Below are 27,672 nucleotides of genomic sequence, written 5' to 3'. Positions count from 1 at the left end.
AGGCATGCCTGTCATTTAATTCACAATTTGTTGCCCTGAAGCCCTCATTAAGGAGATTACAATCTAAACAATATCAATTTATGATAAAGCTAATATTGACATATTGTACAGAGAAGTGCAACTATATTGTTTGTGAATACTTTTCAGTATTAAAATAAATTTACACACATCTCATAGACTCAGATCTAGCCCCATCTCTGTGAATCTGGGATTTTCTAAAGGAAAAAATATATCGCATCTGTTTTTTTAAAATCTTTTATTATAAACAATCCTGTAGTTTTCAGAATGTGATTGCTACATACTATAACAAAAACATTCCTAGCTGACCAGATATCAGTTTTAAATTGTTTACTTATGTCTTTTGCTATATTAAATCGGAGCCTGTGTAAGGAAAACCTTAAAATTTTTTAGGGATTTAGTCTATCACAAGGAAACACCTTTACAAACATGAATAGAATTGAAGATACATGTTTCATCATATATACATAAGCAGCTGATGAAACTTGACAGACACATGAGAAATTTTATTTGGACATAAATAGATTTTTTTAAAGTAGAGTTCTTTCTCATGTATATAACATTATTTTGGTTTCTACACTGAACAAGTTCTTTAAGACAGAAACAAAGATTTCATCTTATGAGAGAGATTCCTGTATATTACTTAGGACATGGGCAATCACGCACATGGGGATGCAAGAAGAAGTGATAGCACATTTATTAATACAGTTTACACAGCAATCCTATACAATGATTTAACTTTTCATTTACATGTGTCCAAGTCACCTTTGTACATGGGATGCCATCTTTGCAATGCCATTGAAATCAGGCATCTCCCTGAACAGGCTGTATCAGTTCCAGTGTTTGTATAAAAGATAAAGCAAGTGTCAAAAGGCAGCATCACTTGGCTTTCAGAATCAAGGATCCGCTGAATTGTGCGTGTAGTGGAGGAGCGAGGCAAATACACTGACCTCTTTGGGTTCAAACAGTTCCCAATGTGAAAAGTTAATATGGGACCCTTTAATTCTACTCCTCCTGTTTATAAAACACAGCTGTCACAAACATAATTGCTTTTACTTACACCCATTGCAAAGCTATACACTTTTGCCCTTCAGCTTTTCTTTAAGCTGCTGCAAGCGTCTGGTTCTTTTCCCCAGGGAGGAGTTTGGCTTTTACATGATCTTTTCTGCAACTTAAGTCATTTTTCAAACTGAGGGCTGAATTCAGCACAGTTAAATTTGACCCATGAATGTTTCTTTAATGCAGAATCTGGGGGAGCATGGGAGAGGGCAGTACGAAGATAGGGAGAGGCGGTGACCAATTGTCAGAGAGTGGTGAGCCCTCACAGATCCCCTTGTCTTCAGCTGGATTTGTGGGTGCTCAACACTTCTGAAAATTAGCCCAGAGTCTTTTGTGGGAGTCTGTAAGGGGTCCACTTTGTTTTAGGCACTATAGTGTGAAAGGAAAGGCCCTGGTTCGGCTGTTCAGTTCTGCGTTTTAACCGTGAAAATGTCCTTTGTTCCATTAAAAACCAATGGCTGGAAGGCATTTAGACAAACTAGAAAATTAGATGCAGGTAATGCCTTTTAAGACCTGCCACAGTGTTTAGACAAATGCCACTAGAAAATTCCACCCAAATGTCACCAGCTTAAAACACGTTACCAAGAGAATCAACAGATTACACACATCCATACTCATACCAGACAGTCTGCTGGTCCCCTTGGGGATCTGGAGAACCAGGAGTGCTCCTGGAGCTGCCTCCTCTGTTGGATTCCTCTATTCCCCCTGCACCAGCGTGGCCTTCTGGTGACCTACTCTGGCACTTGGTAATTAGGGCATCACTCCGACTTTGCCCTTGGGTCACATCGCCCTCACTGTTACTAGAGGCAGCTCTGACAGGAGTCACGGTGGCCACTTCCCCGGAGCGTGCGGCTGGCTTGGATTTGACTTTAGCCGGTGTGTATTGTGTGGGTGAATAGTGCTGCCCAGGCACTGAACTCACATGTTCAGGCTGCTGTAAACTGTTGGCACCGGCAGAGACAGAAGACTGATGAAACGAAAGAGGCCTCTCCTCCTTTGGAGGTGCCAGAGAAAGACGTCTCACATCAAGCTGCCGGCAACGGGAATCGACAGCTTGCAAAGTGCACACTGCCTTTGCAGACTGTGGTCTGTCTCGTATGATAGCGTGAGAGCCTGGGGGCACAGAGAGCCGCAAGGTCTGACTGCCAGAGTCTTTGCCCGTATTAACATCTGCACCTAGCTTCTGAGGGCTCTCCTGTCTGTATGTCTCTGGACCTGTGGCTCTCAGGAGGTCTGCAGAGGCCAAACTAAAGGCTCTGCTCAGTGAGGCATTCCTCTGGCTCATCATACTGGTCTGCTGCAGTTGTGCCATCGGCCTCAGCCCACTGAGCGGCTGATGTGGTGGTGTGGGAGGAAGTTTAAGAGATCCTGTGGCCAATGCCTCAGATTCAGCTGGTCTAAGGTTGGGTTTGACACAGTGTCCAGGTTTAGCCACTCTCCCCTCTTCACTGGCGATGGTCATTTTTATGGTTGGTGACACATAGCTGGTAGGCATCTTAGCTGTCTCCTTTCTACTTGGCTGACCCAGCTGGTTCCCAACAGGAGGGGGTTCATTTGCTTTTCTAAAATAATCACTCAGCAAGTCATCTCTGCTACTGGAAGTGTCCTACGGGGAGAAAATACATACATGGCACATTAATGGCAACAGTGTTATAAGGAAAATGTGTTCAACGAGCACTTTTCCTCTCAAGGATGTCACAACATAATTCCATACATCAAGCAACCCAGGGATCAACACAAAGTAACTGTATGAGAGAGAGCACTTGGCACTACGTACAACATGCCTCACCTTCAAAGTGCTTTACGCACTAATTGGTGCATCAGTGTCAACTTCTGAGGGACCCTCAACATCTTATATAAAACCACTTATTTCATGCCTATAGCTGAGAGCACTGGGGGAAAGAGTATCTAAACGTGGATCAATGAGTTACATGATGATTAAAATTAGATTGTGACAGCCTTATTTGCCAGTTTAATTGTCTCCAGTTAAAGAAATTCATCTTGATAGCACCCTGGGCTGCAGCTCTTTTGCTTCACTTAGTATTGTCCAATTTAGTGCACATCAGTGATTGAGTGTTTGTCGTTTCTAGAACGCAGGCTGTTCTGGACAACACCTTGTTCAATATTAGTGAAACAAGAGAAGATTACTCTAAGTGGAGATGTGCAAGCAGCCTACTATAGGGCAATTTCATTGGGCTTGGGGTTTTTTGAACCAAGGCCAACATACTGCATGTGTTAAATGCTGTATGTACAATAGATGAATGACTGAGCATCCAGAAATTAATGTGCAATATTCTGAAGGCAAATAATTAACCTGGCCACAAAAGAAAATATACAATAAATGCTTAATGGAAATGGACTCATGCAAAACATACGGATGACACTATCAACTGCTGTTGAGGTTTAGTACAAGGCATGCTGTGAATAGTTAACAGACATGTTAGTTGTAAAAAGAATGTGCTGAAACAATCTGATGTACAGAGGCTCCCCGGGTTACGCAAGACCAGACTTACACAAATCCGCACTTACGGAAAAAGTTCTGTAAGCTAGAAACAGGAGGGATTTTTTGCGTAATGGCTGGAGATACATTGCCAACTTACACAAAATTTGAGATATGCAAGGCGTTCCGGAACAGAATGCTTGTGTAAGTCAGGGAGCATCTGTACTTCATTTCTTTACTCTTCTCTGGGGAAGTACGTCATGGTTTAATATATCTTTTCATTTCACTAGAGTTTACAGAGAAGGTTACTTCCAGTGGCAAAACCAATTTTGCTCATAGTAAATAGTAATAGTTATAAAACGGCAGCTCATGATAATTCCTTACTGTGTCAGAAGCATTCCAGGTTCAATCAAATGTTAAGAGCCTGGATTATTTTTTTTTGTTAGTCTAAATCTCTGTTGTGCATATTAAACTTAGAGGGTCACCATATTGTGCTATTACAATCCTCCCAGCAAACAGGGGCTCATGCTCAACACTAGAAATACTTTAGAGATCATTAATATGAGTAATTTGGCTACTTTAGTTTTTAAACTAAAGTAACGATGAAACATTAAAACAAGCTTTCATAGGCATGAACGTGCTTGCAGGCTGGAGTCAGGGGGGAGCTGTTAACTGCATAGTGATAGCGATGGATACCCTGGGGATAGACAGCGAAGTTGCTCTCCTACTCCCACTGCCAGTTCTGTGCCTCAGACTGTCACAACACGAATGACTGAGGACTGGTTCGACTGAACACGAAGGTTCCTGATGGAGGGAATGAGATGGGAAATGGCAAGAGGGATACAGTGCGTCAGCTTCTAACAGAAATTGGTGCAATGAGATAATTTCGGTCTCATTTAAGCTGCGTCGCTGCTGAAAAGGAACAAGGATGACAGAAAGAATGAAAATGGAGACATGATCACATGGTCACAGACAACAAGCGTTTTGCATTCAACTAATTTACCCCTAGGGACTCAGAACAAGGGACTACAATACATTTTAAAAGGTTTGTCTTAAACATTGAGGACCAAAATTCGCTGATGTCATAAGAGGGTGGGACTCCGATGACATCAGTGATGCTACTGGGCTGTTGATGTACCATTAACTTTCACTCACTTATACCAGCAGTGAATTTGGTCTGAAGACATCAACATGTTTTGTACTGCGACATTTCATGTGACTGGTATGCATCATCACTCAGTGATACAAGACATTTACAAACAAATGCATATTATTTCCTACAAAACATCTTTAACTGCACAGTGAAATATTGTAGCATTGATTTCTCCAACAGCACAACAGTACCACATGGTTCACAGAAACAGATAACACAATCCAGGGGAACAGAGACTTCCCTCCCTCAAATCCTTAATAAAATCCTCCTGAAAAAACTGGATCATGAGATTTTTTTCAATAGAGCAGACCTTTTTGAAGATGCACACTTTATAATTCAATTAATGATGGTCATCAAGCTTTAGTTTTCGGCAGAGATTTAGCAGCTGAGAACTGTATCAAAGGCTCAGATGATTAAAATTTAATTCTGCAGAATACTGCACAGTACAGTTACTAGTTCACAAATAATTAAAACTCACCTAAACTTAGAGCTGGTGGAATAATGGGAAAGTTTAATCACAAAGAATTACCGGATTAAAAAAATACCAATATTCCAACAAATAACACTTAATGAATTATTTCACTAACTCTAGCTACAAATATAAAAATAAACTAACAGGATATTTGTTTCAAGTATCAGAGGGGTAGCCGTGTTAGTCTGGATCTGTAAAAGCAGCAGAGAATCCTGTGGCACCTTATACACTAACAGACGTTTTTAGAGCATGAGCTTTCGTAGGTGAATATTTGTGATGTATTATCCTGAGTTTTTTTGCGGGGGTTGTTCCCTTAAATACTGATTTGAAAAATTCATAGCTCACAATGAGCTTTGTGTAGCTTGAAGGCATCTCTCACCGAGAAGTTGGTCCAACAAAAGATATTACCTCACCCACCTTTCCACTTTAATGAATCTCACAGTCATTATTGACGATCTCACTGTATTTCTTATTTGTCCCCTCCCCATCAGATCAGCTTGGAGTATTTTCATGTCACCTGAGATAGCTACAGTATTATTTTACGTACACTTGGTGGGGATAACTTGTTGCTCTCTTCCAGAAACTCTTCCAAAGTCACCATGTCACTGCCAGGAGAAGCAGATCGCTGCCTGCCAGCATGGGATTGGGTTGGGTTACTCCTCTGAGGTATGTCATAAGTCGAGCTGTTCCTGTGAAGGGAGGGGTCTTGTCTGTTGTTAGAGCTTAAGATGGCAGAAGTGGAATGACAGATGTAGCCGTCTCTGGGCAAGGCAGGTGTGTCTCTACTTGGCACCATATCTTCACTGCTGAGGCTCTCAGCTCTGCCGTAGATACAATCTGAAGAACCTGAGGAGGGAAAAAAGTAACATTAAAAACACTTATTTTCCTCTATTTTAGCAGAATGTCAACTCCCTACTGAGGTAGGTATGTATGATTCAGTTCCCTTTCCATGCTGAATATATCAACTAAAATTGGACTTTACAATCACTATTTCCTCCTCCCCAAACCCATATGAAATCAGAGCTTCAGAATACCAGGAACAGTACATATTCCAGAGCTTCAAAAAGGAATCCAGTTACATGAGCCGAGGTACTTGTCCACAGAACAGGAGTAAGAAGTTCTACTTCATGAGCCATAACAACACACAACAAAAGTCAGCTGTTCACTACCTTGATCTCGGGGCTGTTGTGTACAGGGCCAGTCCTCAAGTACAAGGTACAGCCGCCTTGAAGCTCCTCTAAATTATGCTGGTTGCTAACGGTCCTAAGGAGCTGAAACAGCTGCCAGGGGATTAGTACAGGGTGGTAGCATCCTGGCCACATCCCTTCCTATGGCCACACTCTTTGCTAGCAACAGGGATAACAATTGAGCCTCCGTGTCAGCTCTGTGGCACTAAAAGAGCCTCCTAGCCCTGGCATTGTGCCAACTTGAGAGCCAGAATTTGCCAGGGAGGCAGCACAAAGTGGTTTCACCAGGTTTAGCCTAATAGGTTTATCCTTGTTAATAGACAGAACTCTAGCATCTAGACAGCATGGAATCATAGAATATCAGAGTTGGAAGAGACTTCAGGAGGTCATCTAGTCCAACCCCCTGCTCAAAGCAGGACCGATCCCCAACAAAATCATCCCAGCCAGGGCTTTGTCAAGCACGATCTTAAAAACCATTAAGGAAGGAGATGCCACCACCTCCCCAGGTAACCCATTCCAGTGCTTCACCACCCTCCTAGTGAAAAAGTTTTTCATAATATCCAACTTAGACCTCCCCAACTGCAACTTGAGACCATTACTCCTTGTTCAGTCATCTGGTACCACTGAGAACAGTCTAGATCCATCCTCTTTGGAACCCCTATCAGGTAGTTGAAAGCAGCTATCAAATCCCCCCCTCATTCTTCTCTTCTGCAGACTAAATAACCCCAGTTCCCTCAGCCTCACCTCCTAAATCATGTGCTCCAGCCCCCTAATCATTTCTGTTACCCTCCGCTGGACTCTTTCCAGTCTTTTCACATCCTTCTTGTATTGTGGGGCCCAAAAAGCATGTTTATCTTACAAAGTTGTACACAGAGTGAGAATGCTGGAGAACTGCTTGTATATACAGACAGAGTTTAAGTCTGGACTTTCATCCATCAGAATACCCCAAAATGATATCTTTGATATGGCAGAAGAATCGGTCTCTCTCTCTGTCCTAGAACTCATGCCCCGTTAGTCATGATCATGCTTTAAAAAAATCATTTTTGCTAACACTGTTTCAAGTCTCTGTGGTAGCCAGGCCCCTGCTCAGGTTACAAAACCATGTTATTTGTTCAAGCCCAACTGGAAAGAAAAGAAAATGCTTTGCATGCAATTCAATTTCATTTCCTGTTCGTCAGAAAGCATCTCAGTTCTGAAAATATCTTACCTTTCAAGTTGAGAGGTGAACTATTGCTGGATGCATTTCGACTGCTCTCTAAACTATTTAGCTTGGAAACTGTAAAGAAAGAGGAATATTAAGTTCATGAGCACATAACAAGGTCTGGACAAAACGTAACATTTTCAAAAGTGCCTGTGTGACTTAAGAGCCTAAGTTCCATTGACTTTCAGTGAGACTTAGGATTTGCCTTTTGAAAATATGACTTTGGCACTTTTGAAAATTTTACCAGAATGTGATGTACATCAAGTGAGAAAGTCTGGACACAACACAAATCAACCCTGCTCTTCCTTTGTCAGGTGTTTAAGAACATCTCATTTTTTTACTATCATTTTGTGCAGATAAATGTATTCTTCAGTTTGCTTCTACAGTAATTAGGTTTGCCAGAAAGAGAATTTTTTATGATGAAAAGGGCTAATGTGATGTTATGTTTGATATACTAAGGTAGTTTTTATTGGTCCAACTATGAAACATGCAGTTTTATTTAAAACTTCTCCTCTATTTTCAAGTTCTTTTTAGAGGCGAGCTAGTGAATTTTTAGGGTTGACTGTCCCAGCTTGCAAATTCAAAGTCCTCCAGAAAGGCACTTATTATGCAGTGCTGCTGCTACCACCCCGGAAGAAATCTACTCCGGCTGATTCCTTCCCTTCCTCTTATATGTAAATATTGATCTGAAAAATCAGTGCATGCACCTGTACTGCATACACTGAACATGCTGCTGCTGAAGCAGATCTGTTTGTCTTGATTAGGAATTTCTTCTTCTTCTTTTTTTTTTTCACGGTTTCACTGGGAAATAATGAATTTTTTTTAAAAATCTTAAAATAAAAATAAAACATTTGGATCCAAAATCCCCAAGAAATTAATAATAAATAATTTCAGATCATTTTATAATCCAAGTTTAACTATAATGGCCTATGAGGGTTTGTTTAGACATTATGAAGCAGGTCTCAATATCTGGGGTTAGTGTAATCTTACATTCCATAAACTTACCATTTTGTCTGTTTCTTGAAAACTCTACCTCAGGGGATTGGTCACAAAGATTATCCTCTGAATTATATCCTGGAAAGAATATAAAATTTAGTAGGTAACATTAAGTTTAGGAAGGTCAATCCCACAGATTTGCCTCGAACAGACCATTACAGTATAAAGTAGTAGAGCCTGTTGAGTGACGTTATAAAGGTTACATGGAGAAGTATCCATCTCTTTGGCCACCATTTTGAATCAATGGGCCCACAATCAAGCTGAGCTGGAGGGAAGGACTAGTGCATTGAAACGCAACCTCCCACATGGTAGCTTTGCTAGTCTAAAGAAGCCGTATAACTAGGGCCTTACCAAATTCACAGTCCGTTTTGGTCAATTTCTCAGTCATAGGATTCCATGATTTCAGTTATTTCATGGTGGTGTAACTGTAGGGATCCTGACCAAAAAAGGAGTGTGGGAGGGCGTTTGTAAGGTTATTGTTGGGGGGTTGCGCTTCTGCTACCCTTATTTCTGTGCTGCAGCTGGCAGTGGTGCTGCCTTCAGAGGCTGGGCAGCTGGACAGCAGCGGCTGCTGGCCAGGACCCCCGTTCTGAAGGCAGCACGGCCACCAGCAGCAGTGCAGAAGTAAGGGTGGCATGGTATGATATTACTTCTGCGCTGCTGCTGGCAGGGCACTGCCTTCAGAGCTGGGCACTCGGCCAACAGTTGCCACTCTCTGGCCGTCCACCTCTGAAGGCAGCCCAGAATTTAAGGGTGGCAATATCATGATCCCCCCTAAAATAATCTTGTAATCGCCCTGCAATTCTCTTTTGGGTGAGGACCCCCAGTTTGAGAAATGCTGGTCTCTCCTGTGGAATCTGTATAGTATAGGGCAGGGGTCGGCAACCTTTCAGAAGTGGTGTGCTGAGTCTTCATTTATTCACTCGAATTTAAGGTTTCGCATGCCAGTAATATATTTTAATGTTTTTAGAAGGTCTCTTTCTATAAGTCTATAATATAGAACTAAACTATTGTTGTATGTAAAGTAAATAAAGTTTTCAAAATGTTTAAGAAGCTTCATTTAAAATTAAATTAAAATGCAGAGTGCCCTGGACCAGTGGCCAGGACCCGGGCAGTGTGAGTGCCACTGAAAATCGGCACGCATGCCATAGGTTGCCTACCCCTGGTATAGGGTAAAAGCACACAAAAGACCAGATTTCATGGTCCGTAATGCATTTTCCATGGCTGTGAATTTGGTAGGGCCCTACCTATAACTTATCAAGGGGACCGCTGTGTTACAGCTAGAGCCCTGTGTGGATACAAAAATGTGGATCCGCATCCAATCCTCATCCACCAGAATCAACGTGCATCCAACCCATGATTCACTAGCCATCTTCTATGTGTATCCGCATTTGCACTCGCAGCAGCAAGCCATCTTGCAAGGGCTAGCGATGGGGAGGGTGGGAGAGGGGAGATGGGAGAGGGAGCGGAGATGAGTGAGCAGGGGGTGGGGTCTTGCAGGGTGGAAGCGGCACAAGGACGGGGACTGGGGGTAAGGGGCAGGGCAGGGCCGGGGTCTTGAGGAGAAGGATGCTGAGGGAGCTGGAGGGGAAGGGGCATCACATTGCTTGCTGTTCCTGGGGACTTCCAAGTGATGGCAGCAGCAGTCCATGTTGCATCACAGTGGGGAGAAGGGGTGAGGAGCTTGCCTGCTCCAATCCCTGTGGCCAGGAGCAGGCCCCACTGCCCAGGAGCCAGCGGGCCAGGAGCACAGCCAGTGCTGTCAGGATGAGTCATGGTGGAGATGCTAGTACTGCCCGAGGGACCTGAGCTGCTGGACAGGAAGCGGTGTTGCGAGCAGGTGCTGGAGCGCCCTGACTCTGGACTGCCACCCAATCCCAGCCACTGGTAGCTTGCCCCAAGCGCACTCTGCCCCTTGGGCTGGCCAATTTGGATACTGTGGGGCAGGTGCCGCCAGGGAGTAGAGCCCTGTGCAGTTGTATCTGCATATGATCCACTATCCACAAAAATGGTCCGTGGATATCTGCATCCGGGGATGCGGCTATTCACAGATATGAAGCGGATATTCATGGATTTGCAGGCTCTAGTTATAGCATGTGCTGAGCTTCTGTAATTGCAGAAAGCCTATTATGTACCTTGCAGTATCTGTTATGATGGGGGTCATATTACAGTGAAGTGGGGGCTCCAAGTACTGGGAGTTGGACTAGCTGTAGATACACTAAATACAAGCTTACACAACACACCTTTGGATTTGCTTTGGTGCCTGGAAGTGGGAGTAGAACTTGAAGCGGTCAAATGGATGGCTGAGGTAGAGTAAGTTCGGGAACCCAGCTCCATGCAGTGCTTAGTAGCAGAGTCTGCTGAATTTTCAACATTATCCTTGCGGCCTCCACGTTGGGAAATTCGGTTTTGTTTTAGATCCGTTAATGCTGAGTAGGGGAGAAAGAGGTAAATAAAGGAGGCAATAGAGGACAACATAATCAAACATGTATCCATCCACTTTCACAGAGATGCAACAAGCAGGCACACACAAAAATGCACAACAGAGGCGCCAGTTTTGCAAGCTTTTCAAGAACCAGTTCACTCTTGGGGAAGAGATTTCTGTAACCAGTTTTGCAATCATATGTCTGCACACTAGGGAGATTAGGAGTGACAAGGGCTAATTTAGTGTCAGTAGGAAGGTTGTTTTTATACATGCAACACATATTGTGAAAGGAAGAGGATAGACATGGGAGCAAAGACATGAAAGCAGAAAAAATAAGTGGGATATGAAATGCCTTAAAGTACATTTTATAAGCACTTGCTTCAGTAATAAAAGGGAATAAAGCTTTGATATATTGACAAGTCAAAGCCATATTCAAAACAAAGATTCCTGACTTTAAAATCACCTAACAGGATTCATGAGAAGATATCTCTGTCCATACAGAATTCTGCTGTGGTAAGAGCTCAGACTCTCCAGAGGGTTTAAACTCTCCTCCTTCAATGCACTGATTTCTTAAACAGGATTTTTGGATAACAACAAATACTGCCTGCTAAAATATTAAACACACCTAGATGGACAGAAAGGCTTTTTTCCAGTGATGAGGTGAAATGTATTAAAACCCCCAAATTAACACAACTGATACACATTTCAAGGCTCAAATAAAACAGAGTGAAATGTAAAGCCTTCATTTTAGAAAACAGCCTTGATGAGAAGCAAGATTCTGGTTTCCTAAATTTTTCTGAAGTGAGGTTAATTAAAGGTAATTAGATACTGAAAACAAAGAAGAGCAAAGCCTTCAAAATAAACAGCTGGCAGGGACAAAACAAAACCAGTTAGTTCAAAGGCACAGGGCAGCAACAAAAATGTATTAGAGAAGGTGGACCAGGGTACTAATGGGTTATGCTGTTTCTGAAAGTTTCTCTCACAAAAAATGTCTTGTATAGCAGAGGTAGTCTATCTGTGCTACTACAGCATGGGGTCTGCACCATATTCACTCTCTCCCACATTTTATACATTTATAGCACAGCCATAAAAATTGTTATGGGCTAAAACTTGCCATGCAAGTCAATATTTCAAATTGCCTTTGAAAAATTAATTTAGTGCTTTTCAAAGATGCTGAATTAATAGCCCTGGAGACTCTCTATTAATACAAAGAAAGGTAGTGACAGTGCAGACTTCTCTATGTTGCTATGCCAGTGTGCTCAGCTCTGATATGGAGGAATCACCTCTAGGAGAGAAAGGGGAGTTTGGCCTCTCTGCTGAGGATGACCACAAGGGCACCAACTGTGATATGGAAGTGGATTGTGACCATGAGTTTGTTTCACAAGCTACCAAATAGCAATGACTATTAGATGGTAAGGAGTTTGGGAAATTAAAAGAAATCAAATCACCTTTTCTGACATAAAAACATTCTCAAAAGTCAAATTCTCAGAGGCTCAGATCTTACCCCCCAACTTATAAACCTTCTAAAAATGGCTGTTTAGAATGCAAATGTTGAGACAATTGGAGAGTAGCATTGCGCTAATGAGTGCCACTATATTTCCAGATTTAGACTGCCTGGAAGCACAGAGAAATTGGAATAAGTTGGCCATCTTAAATTTAGCTGCACAGAGCACTGGAAAAATCTCCAAGATTTGAGCGTGCTCATATATTAGCTTCGTATTTTAGCAGTGATAATACATTGTAGGAAGCATAGCAAAAGCAATTTCCACATTTCAATTGGACATGATGCAAATCTGTGATTGCAAGAAGACAACGAAGCGCACAGCAACTTCACTTACTTATAATGTGCACCACAGCCAGTATACATAAGCATACTGCATGTCATGAGGTCCCCTAAGAGTGTACTGCATTGAAGAAATGATCCATAGTGTGCAATAAAGATTCATCTTCTACTGAAAAAATTAAGTCCACATTCACTAATCTGTGCTTGTATTTAGTTTATTTTAAGGACATGCTGAGTGTTTGTAGTAACGTGTGTGTTCATTTAAGCATGTGGGTTTTTTGTTTTAAACTTGAGAAATGTATGAAAATAAAGACAAGGTGTTAGAAATCTCCCATTTCCGAGAAAGAAAGAGGTTCAATTAGGAGAAGATGGGATGTCGGAAGAAGACCAGAACCGCAGACGATTAGTGAGAGACTGATGATTCGATGGAGACTTAGGAGACTTTTCTTTGTCCTTGCTTTTGCTTCTCAAAAAGGCAATCTTTTTGCGTTGAGCTAAATTGTTATCACCCAGGAATTCCAAAAAGAAGAAGAAGAAAAATAGTGAACAAAAAATAGAAATATAACTAAAATGTCTTAAAACAGCTAAGTGACAACACAATCCAGTGAAACATGAAAAAGACTAAACTAACCCTAAATAACGTTTAGGGAATCAGATTCATGATTAGTTAATACAGTGCACATGAGCAACCTCTACCTAAAACTGCCAATAATGTCATCCGTGATATAAAATGTATTATAACATACTATATATACACACTTGATATAATTCATGTACATCGAAACATTACTTAGTGGTAGCGTATACAGATTACTTAGGGTTTTATACAGACGTCCACCACTGCAGGATCTGAGCACCTTCCATGTAAAATCAGTAGTAACAGTGATTAGAGGACTTCATGGAGTCCCTAGCACTCTGAAGGGGCCTGACTCTACATTTCTTGCTCATCTCAAACTTTCCCTTAGGTCAGCGGGAACTTTGAATGCACACAGATTGCATTTCACATTTTCTGGAATTACACAGTGCTAAGATACAGATGATTTTAAATATGCCTTTTCATTCTATATTGATCACAGACCATGCAGAATGGGGGGGAAGGGAAAGAGAAGAGGAATGAAAACAATTAAAGACTTTTCTAAACTGCCATTTCTAATAATGGAGCCCTCCATTCTTCCCTCATACCCAGCATGAAACCATGAGTGTAAGATGTTGAGACCATTAAAGTTGTTCCTTGAAAAATATTCTTAGAGGACAAAAAGTTAAAGGGAGGCAGATCTGAGCAATCTCAGTGGCAGCAGTGAAGGCTGGAGGTTTTTTTTTTCCTTGCAAAGTTAATAATTCATTAATTTTGTGGGGGTTCCATTAAAATTCTGCATTATTGAGAACATCCAATTATTGTACAAAATAATTCTCTCAAACTGTACACAAAACCAACACACTACACTACATATACATGCACAAAATTATATACCTTTTATATCACATTCTTGCAACATCTCAGAAATCACTTGTTACAGCTTTGCATTAGGAAACTCTTAAATCGACTACAAAGGGAAACACTCCATTGTCTCCACGAATAATAGGCATTTATTAGAAATTAACATGATTTTACTCTTCTTGCATTTATTTTCTGACAGTGCCCTCTGCTGGTGACAGACAATACCACATAAATAACTTTAACAACAGAAAAGGCTAGTGAATTGCATAGTTTCACAGATGGACTTTATTTTCGTTTTGCAAGCTAACTTAATTTTGCCCATCATCTTATTAACTAACATGCCATATATGCAGGAAAATGTGAAGCTGAAAAACAAGTCACAGATAAGGAAAACTAATAAATATAAATACTGGTTTAATATTAAAAGTGCATAATACATGGTGACATAATATATTATATAAGAATCATGCCTATTAAACCTTCCCAACAAATAAAATGCCTAGTGTGTGACTTCTGTTTCATTAACTACCTCTCTAAGTCAGACACATACCTTTGTTTGAAGCTCCATTGTGGCTCACTTTCTCTTCCATAGAGTTTGACCCCAGAGAGGTGTTATCCAGACTCTCCTGCTGATGCTTGAATATCTGAGAAGCAGATGGCGAGGATGCTGTCTCTGTGGATTCAGAGTGCCATGGAGGACTCTCCACCGATGATATCAATCGCTCCTTTGTAGCCTCTTTCTTTGGCTTGATCAGTTTGACTAAAGCTCTGGCTCCAATCCAGTGGTTTTTCCTGTTAGAGGCACATTTTGATAACGGAAGATCATAAAATACTTGAAAAATTTTCCCTTGAAATCTAGAACTGTGCCACAGCTTCCCCTCTCCTGCACTTTAAAATTATGCTGAAACTAAGGCATGGTGCAGGGTCCTCAGAGCGTGAGATGCGGAGATCTTATCATTAAACACATGGCTGGGGAATGATTTCACAAAATGAAAATGGCTGGCTCTCCTCCTTCAAGGTCAGCATCAGTCTAGAGAAATATTTCTCCAGAGCTAGTGATCTGAATAAGGGGACTGTCCTATTGTTAGAAGCAAAACCATATATGCGGACCCACATGAAACATTTTAATAAGGTGGGAGGTCCTGCTACATGAACAGCCTGTAAAGTTGTGAAATCAAGGCTTCTAACCATTAGTATGGATTCTCCTTTGCACTGGATGCGTCAGACATTTATGTTGGGGTTCACATGGCTTTGTTGTTTAAATGATTTTTTTAAAGGCCTATTCCTCTTTTTGGACTGCTTATCCCCCACTGAAAGAGCAGCTCTGGGAGCAGCGCTGCTGCTTAATCATTATCTGGGTCACATTCTCTGTGATGCCAATTTAGTGTCAACAGGAAGATGCAGTTCCAAAGACAGACAGAGGTGGCTTTGTTGATTAAAGCATCCCACTAGTTTGACAGCCCAGCTTAGTGGCCATTCATTGCCTAGCTGCTCCTCAGATCAGACACCGCAGCTCGAATTTGAGTACAGCATTTGAAACAAAAGCTGACAGATTATATTGTGAGGCTTTCACAAACAGATTAAATGACCCCAACCTGAGCAGCAATTCAGCATCCTTTGGATACCAGGATTTTATATGGCCCTCATCACTGTAATACCTCTGCCTCTCCCATTACTAAAATACGATAATTTCTCTCTCTCTCTCCTCTACTACCAGGAAGCAGGTTTAGGGATTGGTCTTTTAAACAGAAGAATCTGAGATTTCACTTAATAAACAGCAACGCAGGGCCTGATTCAGGAAAGCATTAAAGCATCAATGGAGACATTGTTCTGTCCCTGCCCCAGGGCTCCCTCCCTGTGATGAGTTCTGCTGCTTGAAACTCACTCCTGGACGAAGAGGAAGAAGGTGGTATTCCTCAGGGCAAAATGGCTCCCTGTAGAAGCTTATAGTGACTCAGATCCCGATATGAAGTTACTGGGACTCCGCAAGTGCACAGGGGTCTATGTTAGCACATGCTAAAGCAGGATTGCCGCTTGAGTGAGTTAACTTTTGTGTGGCTGTTCAACGGGAGTGTGTGGGGGACACCAAACAGGCTCTCATCAAGGAGAATCCCAATTAAAGCAAGAGGCTTCTGGGGTGAGAGGAGGAGAGCGTAGTGATGACCAGACATACCAATTGCCCTCTTTGTCACATCTCCTGACAGGGAGTCACAGGGTTTTGGTCCTCTCCGGCTATGAAGAGCCCCTTTTGTTCTCAATTCTGTATTGCAATAGTGGCACTGAAATGGAAGGGAACTTACTTTTTTGGAGCAGGATCATAAAACTTGTACTGATCCATTATCTTCTCTTCCAGTTTTTCTTTGTGTCTCCTTAATGTATTTAATTTATCACTGTGAAAATAAAAAAATAAAAAAGGTAGATCTTGAAGGATTTGCTGATCTCACAATGGTTACAAAATGGAAGGGAAAGGTCAACAATCACCAGGAGAAGAAAGAGGTCATCCTACAGGTTAGATCTTTACAGATCAAAAAGCCTTCTTATACAGTGCATTCAAGCAGCAGAAGTAATTTAACCCTAGCGATCTTATTCATTAACAATCTGGGAAAACAAAATGCAAACACACCTTAACCTTACTGACACGTCAGTTTGATACAGTTGTCATAGATAGAAGGCTCACCAGTTATGGTCTCAATAAAGAGAAGATAGGAAGTAGGAAACCAAAATGCCTTATATTTTGAACAACGCCAATGTTTCCAGAGAGTCGTGCTACAATGCTAAATTATTTCTCCCAGTTCTTTTAGCTACCATTTAATTGACATGCTAGAAAATCTACAGGCACAATTTTTCTTTTCAGAAGTGGGGCTGGTTTGTCTCTGCCATATGTTCGTCCAGGTGTTTCATTTACAAACACAGTTTCAATAATTTTTCCTGGTACTGAAGTAAAACTCAATCAGTTATTCCCAAGATCACTCCTAGCTCCTGGGTCTGTAAATCCAAGGATCTACCCTAGATAGGAACAAGCATGTATTTTGTTCATCCTCACTGTAGTACAGGGAGAGCCCACATATCCGTGTGAAGATTAGAGTGTCTGTAGATGTAAAAAAGAAGGAAACAGTGCCATACTTCAGTGAATCAGCCTATTTAAAAATGAGATTGTGAAAGCGGATGAAGAACTTGGACCCTTAGAGACTCTGTGTCCTTTAAAAGAATATTGTGTTGAATATTTATGGTAACAAAAATCACTAAAATGATCTTAAATATTGGTGGCATCCCATGTTTAGTGCCTGGAACACCTGCTATCTGCCACTCCTCCAGTACTGTACTTATTTTAATGAGAGACTGCAGGTTTTTGTTAGCAGGTCAGCCGCTTCATTCTTAAGTTCCTTCAGAGCTCTTGGATGCTGCTCTTTTATCATCTGGTTTCAGCACCTCCTGTTTTCTACCCTCAACATCTCAGAGTGCCTCATCTTTATTACTTGAAAAGAGTTGGTCTAAGGCAGGGGTAGTCAATTATTTTTTGTCAAAGTCCAAATTTCTCAGACAAGGTATAGTCAAGGTCCGTACTCCACAGAAACATTTTTCACACTGTAATAACAATAATATGTAAATAAAAAGATTTTACGGTCCATTCAAAAGTGTTTGCTCGTCCGGAGTTGGCCTGCGGCCCAACTATTGACTATCCCTGGTCTAGGGTAGGTATTTCCTCAGAATCCTCTGTGGTGGAAGCATGGAAAGATATAGCTTCTCTGCAAAGTCTTTATTCTCCTTAAATGGTCCTTTACTTACCTGGGGAATCCAGTGGGCCCATCAGTTCATTTGGTCTTTCTGCTTCTGATATGCAACGTTTTCCATTTTCTACACTCACCATTCCTTTTCTTGCCTACCAGATTACTTCTAGTTGTCAAAAGTCAGTATTTCTAGTCTCTTACATGTATTGCTTCTGCTCTTCATGGTATTGTTCCTTGTTCTCCATGTTTTGCTCCAGTAGCATTTGGTTCTGCTGACTCAGCATCTGGATCTGGCTCAGGAGATGATGGTTCTCTTCTTCCAGATTTCCTTTCAGACGGGTAAGCAGCTAGTCAACAGAATAAGAGGTGAATTTTCCTTTTGCACTTGACTTCACTCTGAATGCAATATAATACACTAGCACAAGTACAGAATTACCTGGGTACAGAGTCAGAGATTTTTAAGGCCAGAAGGGCCCATTATAATCACTTAATCTGACCTGCATAACACAGGGCAAAGAATTTCCTTCAATGATTCCTGAATTGAGCCCATATCTTGTGGTAATTTGTCCTCACAAGTCCTCTTTGGAGTAGGGGAGTGGTGTATCCCCATTTTATAGATGGGGAACCGAAGCACAGAGATTAAGTGACATGGCCAAGGTCACACAGGGACTGTATACCACAGCCGGAACTGAACCCAGTGTCCCAAATCTCAGTTCAGTGCCTTACCTACAAGATCATCCTGTTTCCCAATATCCTGTACTTCCCTCTCTCCAGCTGTGTCTTGCTAATATTGCCCTACTGCTACCCAAAAGTCCAGCACCGCAGTGTACTGAGTATCTCTTGAGCATCACTGGACACCCTCAACTCCCACTTAAGCAAGGGGAGCTGAAGGTGCTCAGTACTTTGCAGGACTGTGCCCTACAAAGATGTGTAGGAAATTCAACTCAACAGAAGTGGATCTTTAGCCAGTAGGTTTAGAACTCATTCAAATCCAAAAAGGCCAAGGGGTAACTGGATTTCTCCCTCTCCCTCATATTTTGGTAAATAAACCATGTACAACTTTTACCACAGGCAAATACTCTTGGTCTTATCTGTTCCTTCATGCTGGTTGTCACTGTTTCAATCATGTGGAAGAATTCAATACAGTTATCGGGTTAAGGACAAAACACTAGTCCTCAAGCCACAGTCCTCAATTGCAAGGGCAAGCAGCACAGGAAGGTGGTAGAGGGGTAGCTGGTACAGGAGGTCAGATGATTCCTCACCTTCCAAATAATTCCTGCCTCTGGGTTTAACTCCCTCTGAAAGCCTTTTTCTCCTGCCTTGTCCCAGCCCACACCACACATACTCCCCAAGGAGCAACATCTACAGCACAAATTTCCTGATACTAAGAGTTGAGTAACCAAATCATCTTCCCTATGGACAGCACATCACCTCTTTGATGTGCCTGCCTCGCAAGTAATAATGCAAATACGCAGCAAGAGAGGCAGCTAAGCTGAAAGTCCGGCTTCCATTTCAACTGAAAACTTAACCGAAGGTGATTTTCTTCTGTTGCTTAGAGCTCAAGGTCAACAATTTCCAAAGAACCGGGGCACAGACGACCTTTTAACATAGAGGGAGATAAGCCCTTTGGAAAGGCTGGGAAAATGTCCAGCTGCTAGATGCTCACCTCACAGTGGTTATCAAGCTTGGTCAGGGAGATATCCATGGACTGGTGCTGCTCCTTCAGTTCATCATAACGAGCCTGCCAGCGGTTCAGCTCCAGCTGAGAATTATTCAATGAGGTTTTCAGCTCCTTAGTGTGTGCATGCAGTCCCTCATACTCTGCCTTTAGCTGGCTATGCAAGAAATTTACCCTGAAAATGAAGAAATCAGGAAGCTTACAAATAATAATCAACAACTGAAAGCCCCAATACCAGTATGCTGAGCCACGGTTGTCAAATCTAAACTGAATTTGTCAAGGCCAATTTTTAAATCTATCTTTACTTGATTGTATCTTATATGTTTGCTACAGCACTGACAGTGTTACAAAATGTTCCATCTCTACAAAATAATTGAAAGGAAAAGAATACAGAGCATAATGCTTACTACTCTTCCTTGGTACTTAACCATTTAGGATAGGACAAGTTTCCACGATAAAAATATATCTAAAAGCATTCTGATGTTAAAACAGCCCCACTGGGCACAGGTGAAAACTATCTATTGGAATTTATTTTCCTGATGCATGAAATGTAAGTGTTATTGTGCACTGTATGTCATAGACATTGCAATACTTCAGTAAATTAGACAACTTGTTGTTTGTTTTTTAAGTCACTAGTAATGCTAAAAATATCTACTATTCCTGGATGCCAAAAATGAATTCTGACTCTGTGGACAAATAAAGCAAACAAACCTACTTCTCCGCAAACCCTCTGCAATTTTGGGACACTGTTCCCAAGCCCTGTCCACATAGGAAAATGACCCATGGTTGAAAAGAGCAAGCTCAGAGAACCTGCATTCCATGAAAACAGCATAAGGTTATATCTTCAGCAAACTCAAAGAACGTTTGATTTTTAAACATGGTTCAAATTATGATGTAGACATAAAGCATCAGGTCTTGCTTACACCAAGCTACTTCTTAAAATTTCCCCATGAACCTGCCTGAACATTGCAGGTTCACTGGTTGTAGCAACAACTGTAGTGCTACCAGCCTGAAACATTTTTACCACTGTCTTGTTTAAACTTGCTCAGTCATTGTTTAAAATGTGCCCAGTAAGTATACAAACCACTGAGTCCACTTTTAAACCATGTTTAGTTCTTGTACTTTAGTCTTGACAGTGTTGCTAGTCTGGACAGGTTATTACAACTTAAAATAAGGAACATCAGAGCTTTAACTCCTGGCACCAGAGCACATCTTGAACAAATCAGAAATAATATAGTTACAAATGTAAGGGAGACAGTATTGGGTATTTGGGTAGCAATTTCAGCTGACACTGAATACAAAGCACCTTCTAGTGAATCCTCAACAATTGGAAGGCATGTTCCTCCTGTTCCCCATCATGGGGCAAATTCCACATTGATTTATGCCCCATGCAATCCCATGGATTTTCATGAGATTGCAATGGCCAGAAGTCAGCACAGAATTTGGTCAGTAGACCCTTTATAAAACAGATACAAATGCAAACAAAAACCATAGCCCCAGCCTATCTGAAATGAGTCCAAGTCACAGCAACAGACTACATCTGAATCACTAACAGCCCATTTACAATTATTAGAAAGCTGATTATCTACCAGCGATTAAGCAAACATGAGCAGATTAACAAAACAGAGCTATTAGGGAACAGAAATTCTGTTATGACTAGACACACTGATGAAGGCTTCCAGGAACCTTATGTTACCACAACAGTGGATTAGAGCAAGTCTATATTGCATAGGATTGAATTTTTACTACTATATGCAAAACACAGTTCCAAGCAGCCATACCTGTCCAGTTCTTCTCTCATCTTTTGATTTTCTCCAGTGGTTATTGTATTTGTTCTCCTTTCTTGCTGCAGAACCTCTCTCTCGGTTTTTAGAACAATTTCCAATTCTTCCAATTCTGCCTTGTGTTTTACTAAACTGTTGTACCTACAAGAGACGAATAAGCATCTTCTGGGCTTTGCCTACAAAATGTTATTCCTTTAGCACAAGATTTCTCAGTAGATAAAAATGCATCATCAGAAAACAAGACTTCTTCAATATATATTTTTTTAGTTGAGTTCAAAAGAAATCTATAGTGAGTGAGTGAATGCAGGCTAGTCTATAAGCCTACAGGGAGGCTGCACAATTATATTTTTGACTGAATTGAAATGCAAGTTGTAAGAACTGTGATCACTCTGTACATCCTAATCAACTGGTACAAAGCAAGGATTTCTCTGGGGTGAAGGAAACCTAAAGGGAGGGTTCCCAGATAGTGCTGCACCATTTACTCAACACACCATTCAGAATCAATTACTACGGGCAGGTCCCAAAGCAGAGCATAAAGAGGCAGACAAAAACAAGAAAGGAGTGAAATTAACTACTTATATCCACCCTCAAATATTAGATATAGGAGGCAGACAATGTGATCATGACACGCGAGTGCCAATGGAGTATTGTTGAAGTGTTGTAGCCTTTTGTAGTGGTTGCTCAAATGGTTCTGCTCGTTTGCTAATGAGAAATCCCAGAGGGTAGCACAGGGGTTTATTTGCCCTGAGGCCTCCACTCTGCAGCATTCTATTTCACCTCCTGATTTGTTCATCAAGGGCGGTGAGGAAGGGAGTGAGAAAGCACAGTGGTGTCTCCTCTGTGCTGAGGATACCTAGCTTTATAGTATCAGAGGTGTAGCCGTGTTAGTCTGGATCTGTAAGAGCAGCAAAGAATCCTGTGGCACCTTATAGACTAACAGACATTTTGGAGCATGAGCTTTCGTGGGTGAATACCCACTTCCTCAGATGCATGTAGTGGAAATTTCCAGGGGCAGGTATATATATGCTAGCAAGCAAGCTAGAGATAACGAGGTCAGTTCAATCAGGGAGGATGAGGCCCTGTTCTAGCAGTTGAGGTGTGAAAACCAAGAGAGGAGAAACTGGTTCTGTAGTTGGCAAGCCATTCAGTCTTTGTTCAATCCTGAGCTGATGGTGTCAAATTTGCAGATGAACTGAAGCTCAGCAGTTTCTCTTTGAAGTCTGGTCCTGAAGTTTTTTTGCTGCAGGATGGCCACCTTAAGGTCTGCTATAGTGTGGCCAGGGAGGTTGAAGTGCTCTCCTACAGGTTTTTGTACATTGTCATTCCTAATGTCTGATTTGTGTCCATTTATCCTTTTCCGTAGAGACTGTCCAGTTTGGCCGATGTACATAGCAGAGGGGCATTGCTGGCATATGATGGCGTATATTACATTGGTGGATGTGCAGGTGAATGAACCAGTGATGGTGTGGCTGATCTGGTTAGGTCCTGTGATGGTGTCGCTGGTTTAGATATGTGGGCAGAGTTGGCATCGAGGTTTGTTGCATGGATTGGTTCCTGAGCTAGAGTTATTATGGTGCGGTGTGCAGTTACTGGTGAGAATATGTTTCAGGTTGGCAGGCTGTCTGTGGGCAAGGACTGGCCTGCCACCCAAGGCCTGTGAAAGTGTGGGATCATTGTCCAGGATGGGTTGTAGATCCTTGATGATGCGTTGGAGGGGTTTTAGCTGGGGGCTGTATGTGATGGCCAGTGGAGTCCTGTTGGTTTAGCTTTATAGTGACACCTCTCCTGACCCTGCTGGCATGGTGGAACAATTTCCCTAATGTCTAAAGGAGACAGGCATGGATGAGGGGGTTGAGTGCTCCTTCCAAGCCATGGCTGCCCATTTCTCAGATAACACTAGTCCCATACTGCCACCCTGATATAAGGTAGGTTATGGCCACTTTGCACTGTAATAAGTTGTTCTCAGGCGGATTTTCTGCAACTGGGATCCTCTGTCAAGGTTTACGTTTGCATAAACTGGGGTAGACTATATAGGAATCTGACTCAGTGAAGTGGAAATGACCAGTGTCTTGACTTAGCACAGCTTTGTGTGACAATGGTATGTAACCATTGCTGGAGCTGGGACAGCAGATTTTCACTCCCAAAGCATGCTCTTGCTGGGGCAGGTATATCTGTTGTGATTCACGGAAGAACTCTGTTATAAGAAGTGTCAAAAAAGCAGCCAAACAGAGGATAGAGGAGTACATTAAAAAGTATCAGAGGAGTAGCCATGTTAGTCTGGATCTGTAAAAGCAGCAAAGAATCCTGTGGCACCTTATAGACTAACAGACGTTTTAGAGCATGCATCCGACGAAGTGGGTATTCACTCACGAAAGCTCATGTTCCAAAACGTCTGTTAGTCTACAAGGTGCCACAGGACTCTTTGCTGCTTTTACATTAAAAAAGTACAGCGAACAAATAGACTTCTACTGCATTCATCCAACCAGGCATTGGCAATTCTCATTTCAAGAGAGATGAAAGCAGACCAAGGATAGTTACTTTGCAACCACAGCAAACAGTAAAAACAAAACAAATGAAAGAGAGCAGCACCAAATGTATTGACTCTGGCCAAGTTATTTCTCTTTCAGGCTCATCCCTCTCCCTCAGGGGTCACATTACAGCCTGTTCCAAATTCCAGCCCAGTGAGCTGCCTCACAGAGGAGTACCTGTCTGCCAGACAAAAAGTTGCTCTTTACTATTCATCACCGGGGGCAGTAATGGAGTTGAATTAACCTTGTTTATTTCAGCTACAGGACATTTTAAATACTGAGTGTTCAGCGTCCACATGGTGAATGGAAGATCCTGAATGTGGGGGATAGTTTCTCATGTAAACCTGAGGTATTAGGGGTTAGATAAGATGACCATTGCAGTCTCTTCTAACCCTATGATTCTATAATTATTTTCTCTTCTGTGAAAACATTTATGGATTTTTTTAAAAAAAAATTTTTTTACAACCCCCTTTCTTTATACCTCATCCTTTGCCTTTGGATCTTGGCTCTAGATGAGACTTTCATGTCCGGCTTCAAGCATTATTTTTGAAAGACAGCCCATGTCAATCCCAGAGTTTGACCAAACCAGCTCTGTGTCAATATTCTGACAGAGGTCATCGAGGCCTTGTCTGTATGGAGCCTTTCAGAAACTCTCTTATCACTGCCCTCGTGCTTCTGCAGCTTGACTGACACTAGTATAGATTTGCTACCAGCAGCTTTACACCAGGTGTCCAACTCTGAGCAGGGTTAGATAATCTAGAGGTAAATCAGTCAATGGCTAGTCTTCACTAGTATCCCCACCATTGGTGTAGCACTGGTGACAGTCCAATGGTGGGAAGATTTCACTCTAGGCGCAGACCAAGTGCATCCCAGTACTGATTCAGCCTACACTGATCAAGGACTTGAATGGCCGTATTCCTCTACATTCCTGTTCTGATAACATTACTTGGCTTCCACTTGCTGCTGCTGTGTTTGTACCGATACTATGAGTGGATATTTGTGACTGAGAACATTTTTAAAATGCACAGCCATGATGAGAAACATATGTAGAAGCAGCCCACAAGCAGGATTACCAACCAGCATTGGTAAGTTGATAATGCAAGTCCCTGCAGCATGTAACCCTGCCTGGCAGGACCTATTTTCTCCAGTGAGAAGAGTTATTTTAATATCTGTGATGGACTACAGGTTTCTACAAAGCAAGCCATACAGAACTGTGTAATCTCTAGCAGTGGTGGCTAGTTATTATGATTCCTTAGTAATAAGTAGTATCCAAAGTACTCCAAAAATGCAGAAGAGAGCCAGTTCCTCTCAGCACAAGCTAGCCAAACACACGACAGCATAAAGAAAATGTTGTTTTTAATAGACGCCCTGTAACACGTCAACTACTCCTTTCCCTGCCAAGTCAAACCCACAGCTTCTGTGTATGGCTAAGCTTTGGCAGACTATTTCACTGAACTTAGATACAGAGGTGAAAGTAAGTCCGATTCGGTACGGCATACCGGCAAGAGCCAGTACGCCATGCTGGACCGCACCGGCTTCCACGGCGGGGATTGAAAGGGCTCAGAGCTCCCCGCAGCTGCGGGCAGCCCAGAGCCCTTTGAATCCCAGCCACGGCTCCGGTGGCTGGGCTGGGGCCAGGATTTAAAGGGCTCGGGGCTCCCCTCAGCGGCAGGAGCTCTGGGCCCTTTAAATCCCTGCTCCAGCTCCGAAAAGCTCCGAGTTCCTCCCAGCCGCTGGAGCCACGGGCCCTTTAATTTTCCCCTGAGGGCTCCCAGCCACCTCTTCAGCTGGGAGCCCCTGGTTGATTCAAAGGCTCTGGGTCTCCCAGCCACAGCTAGTGTTCCAGGGCCTTTAAATCTTGAGAGGCCATGCCTTTTCAAGAGGAGGCCACGCCCCCCTCAGGACTCTGGAAGTACCTGTAAGTTACTTTCACCCCTGCTTAGATACAATCTATGTGGTGGGACTAGGATCTATATTCATGATCATCATTTGAGAAAAAAACTATTGTCTTGTAGCCTGGAACAAAAAAACCTTGTTCAGACACATTATAAAGTAGACAGTTACTTCATGCCTACTGGTCATGCTGAGGAGCACTTACAAATTTTGGGTGCACTTCCTGGGTGGTGCATCCTAGTTGAAGGTGAAAGTGAGAAATTTCCTGTCATCAGTTAAATATCTCCTGAGTAGCAGAAGAAAACAGATGACTTTGCTGCCTGCTATTTTGCTAACTTCCTCCCTGGACTGCTCTCAGCCAGTTGTGCCCCATGTTGTACACAGATTAAAAAAAATGTAACATGCACATTTTTTTCTGACAGCTGAACAAAGATACAGGCTGGCCTTACACAAATCACCTTGACTAATATCTTCCTAACTTGACCTGAGATGAGAAGAGATTATGGAGAAGCGCATCGTACTCTTAAAACTGCCTAAATCAATCTGTTCTGAGTACACAAAAGGTCACCATCTGTTTCCACGCCAGCATTTTTCACTGGTAGTTACGTCCCAGCAATAGTTGGGGCAAGAGAGTTTGAAACGTTATCACTGGCATAGGCAATGATGATCAAAGCGCTTATCAGTGACAACGTATTTTTCAGCAAACTACTGACTCCTCAGGCTGCAACCGTTTAATTATTGATACTCATCAAGAAAACAAGGAAGGTCAGCAAATTGTCTTTGCACACAGCAGTGTGATAAGCTAAGGCAAGGCTCACATCAGTGGGAACCATTAATCAGTCTGTGAAAGACACAGCAAGCAGGGATGGTGCCTGTGTGATCACTTATAGCTCATTTAGCTGACAGACAGGCAGCTGTCCTGTCATACACCTCTAATGGATATTTTCATCACAGCACGATTATTTCTGTACCCTGTCAAATCCTGCTGCACACTGTGTGGCCAGATCCTTCAAGTTTAGGAAAGAAAAGTTTCTATTAATCCACGTCCTAGGACAGTGTCAACTTAATCTGAGCCTCCAGTTCAGCTTTTATATAAAAATTAAATGTGAATACAGATATGTTGGGAAAATAATCAAAACATTAAAATTAAAATTCTTTGGTGTTTCTTCTTTAGAGCAGGAAGTGGGAAAAACACTCTTGAGCATTAGATCAATACACGATCACCAGAAAGTGAAAATGCCTCAACTAAAAGTGAAACGGATCAGTCTAATTTCATTGTGCAAACTGAAGCACCTAGATGGCACAGATGGTGAAAAGTAGAAGCAAAACAAAATATATAAAAAACATAATTTACATCTGTCCCAACAGGGCCTCTGAGGGTATGTCTACACAGCAAAGAAAAACCTGCGGCTGGCCCATGCCAGCTGACTCGGGCTCACTGGTCATGGGGCTGTTTCATTGCTGTGTACACGTCTGGGCTAGAGTCAGGGTACAGGCTATAGGATCCTGTGGGGTGGGAGGATCTCAGATCCCAGGCTCCAGCTTGAGCCTGAATGTCTACTCTGCAATTACAGTCCCACAGCATGAGTTCTGTGACCTCCTGACAGGGGCCAGCCACAGGTGTTTAACTGCAGGGCAGACATAGCTTCTATGACAGTGGTTTTCAACCTATTTTCATATATGGATCCCTAAATAATTTCAAATGGAGGTGTGGATTCCTTTGGAAATGTTAGGTATTAGTCTGCAGACCCCTAGCGGTCTGCGGGCCACAGGTTGAAAACCACTGCCCTAAGACAACCTCTTTTGTCACAATAATCCGTATCTTTCCTCCATACAATTTTCAGTGATTCATATTGTTTCACAGTTCTCAAGATACGCATCATTCTCAC

At 42.2% G+C, this 27,672-nt stretch overlaps 1 protein-coding gene across 3 annotated transcripts in view; it reads right to left on the bottom strand.

Moving 5' to 3' along the window:
• Positions 1-276: 276 nt before the first annotated feature.
• Positions 277-27,672, bottom strand: part of CCDC88C (coiled-coil domain containing 88C) — a 147,945-nt gene continuing 120,549 nt past the window's right edge. Inside the window, exons 21-31 of one of the 3 annotated variants that reach the window (XM_030558915.1) lie at positions 21,360-21,503; positions 19,567-19,753; positions 18,102-18,247; positions 16,473-16,562; positions 14,723-14,964; positions 10,770-10,955; positions 8,536-8,604; positions 7,537-7,605; positions 5,690-5,988; positions 4,214-4,429; positions 277-2,683 (exon numbers count right to left, since the gene is read on the bottom strand). In XM_030558915.1, coding sequence (XP_030414775.1) covers positions 1,676-2,683; positions 4,214-4,429; positions 5,690-5,988; positions 7,537-7,605; positions 8,536-8,604; positions 10,770-10,955; positions 14,723-14,964; positions 16,473-16,562; positions 18,102-18,247; positions 19,567-19,753; positions 21,360-21,503 — 2,656 coding nt within the window. In that variant the 3' untranslated portion in view covers positions 277-1,675. Of the gene's footprint in view, positions 2,684-4,213; positions 4,430-5,689; positions 5,989-7,536; positions 7,606-8,535; positions 8,605-10,769; positions 10,956-12,789; positions 13,229-14,722; positions 14,965-16,472; positions 16,563-18,101; positions 18,248-19,566; positions 19,754-21,359; positions 21,504-27,672 lie in introns of those variants that run through there. The other 2 variants (XM_030558916.1, XR_003999944.1) reach the window with 2 other exon arrangements.

The sequence above is a fragment of the Gopherus evgoodei genome, chromosome 4 (assembly GCF_007399415.2).
Source record: "Gopherus evgoodei ecotype Sinaloan lineage chromosome 4, rGopEvg1_v1.p, whole genome shotgun sequence".
NCBI lineage: Eukaryota > Metazoa > Chordata > Testudines > Testudinidae > Gopherus > Gopherus evgoodei.
This window is presented reverse-complemented; position numbering and strand designations above follow the sequence as displayed.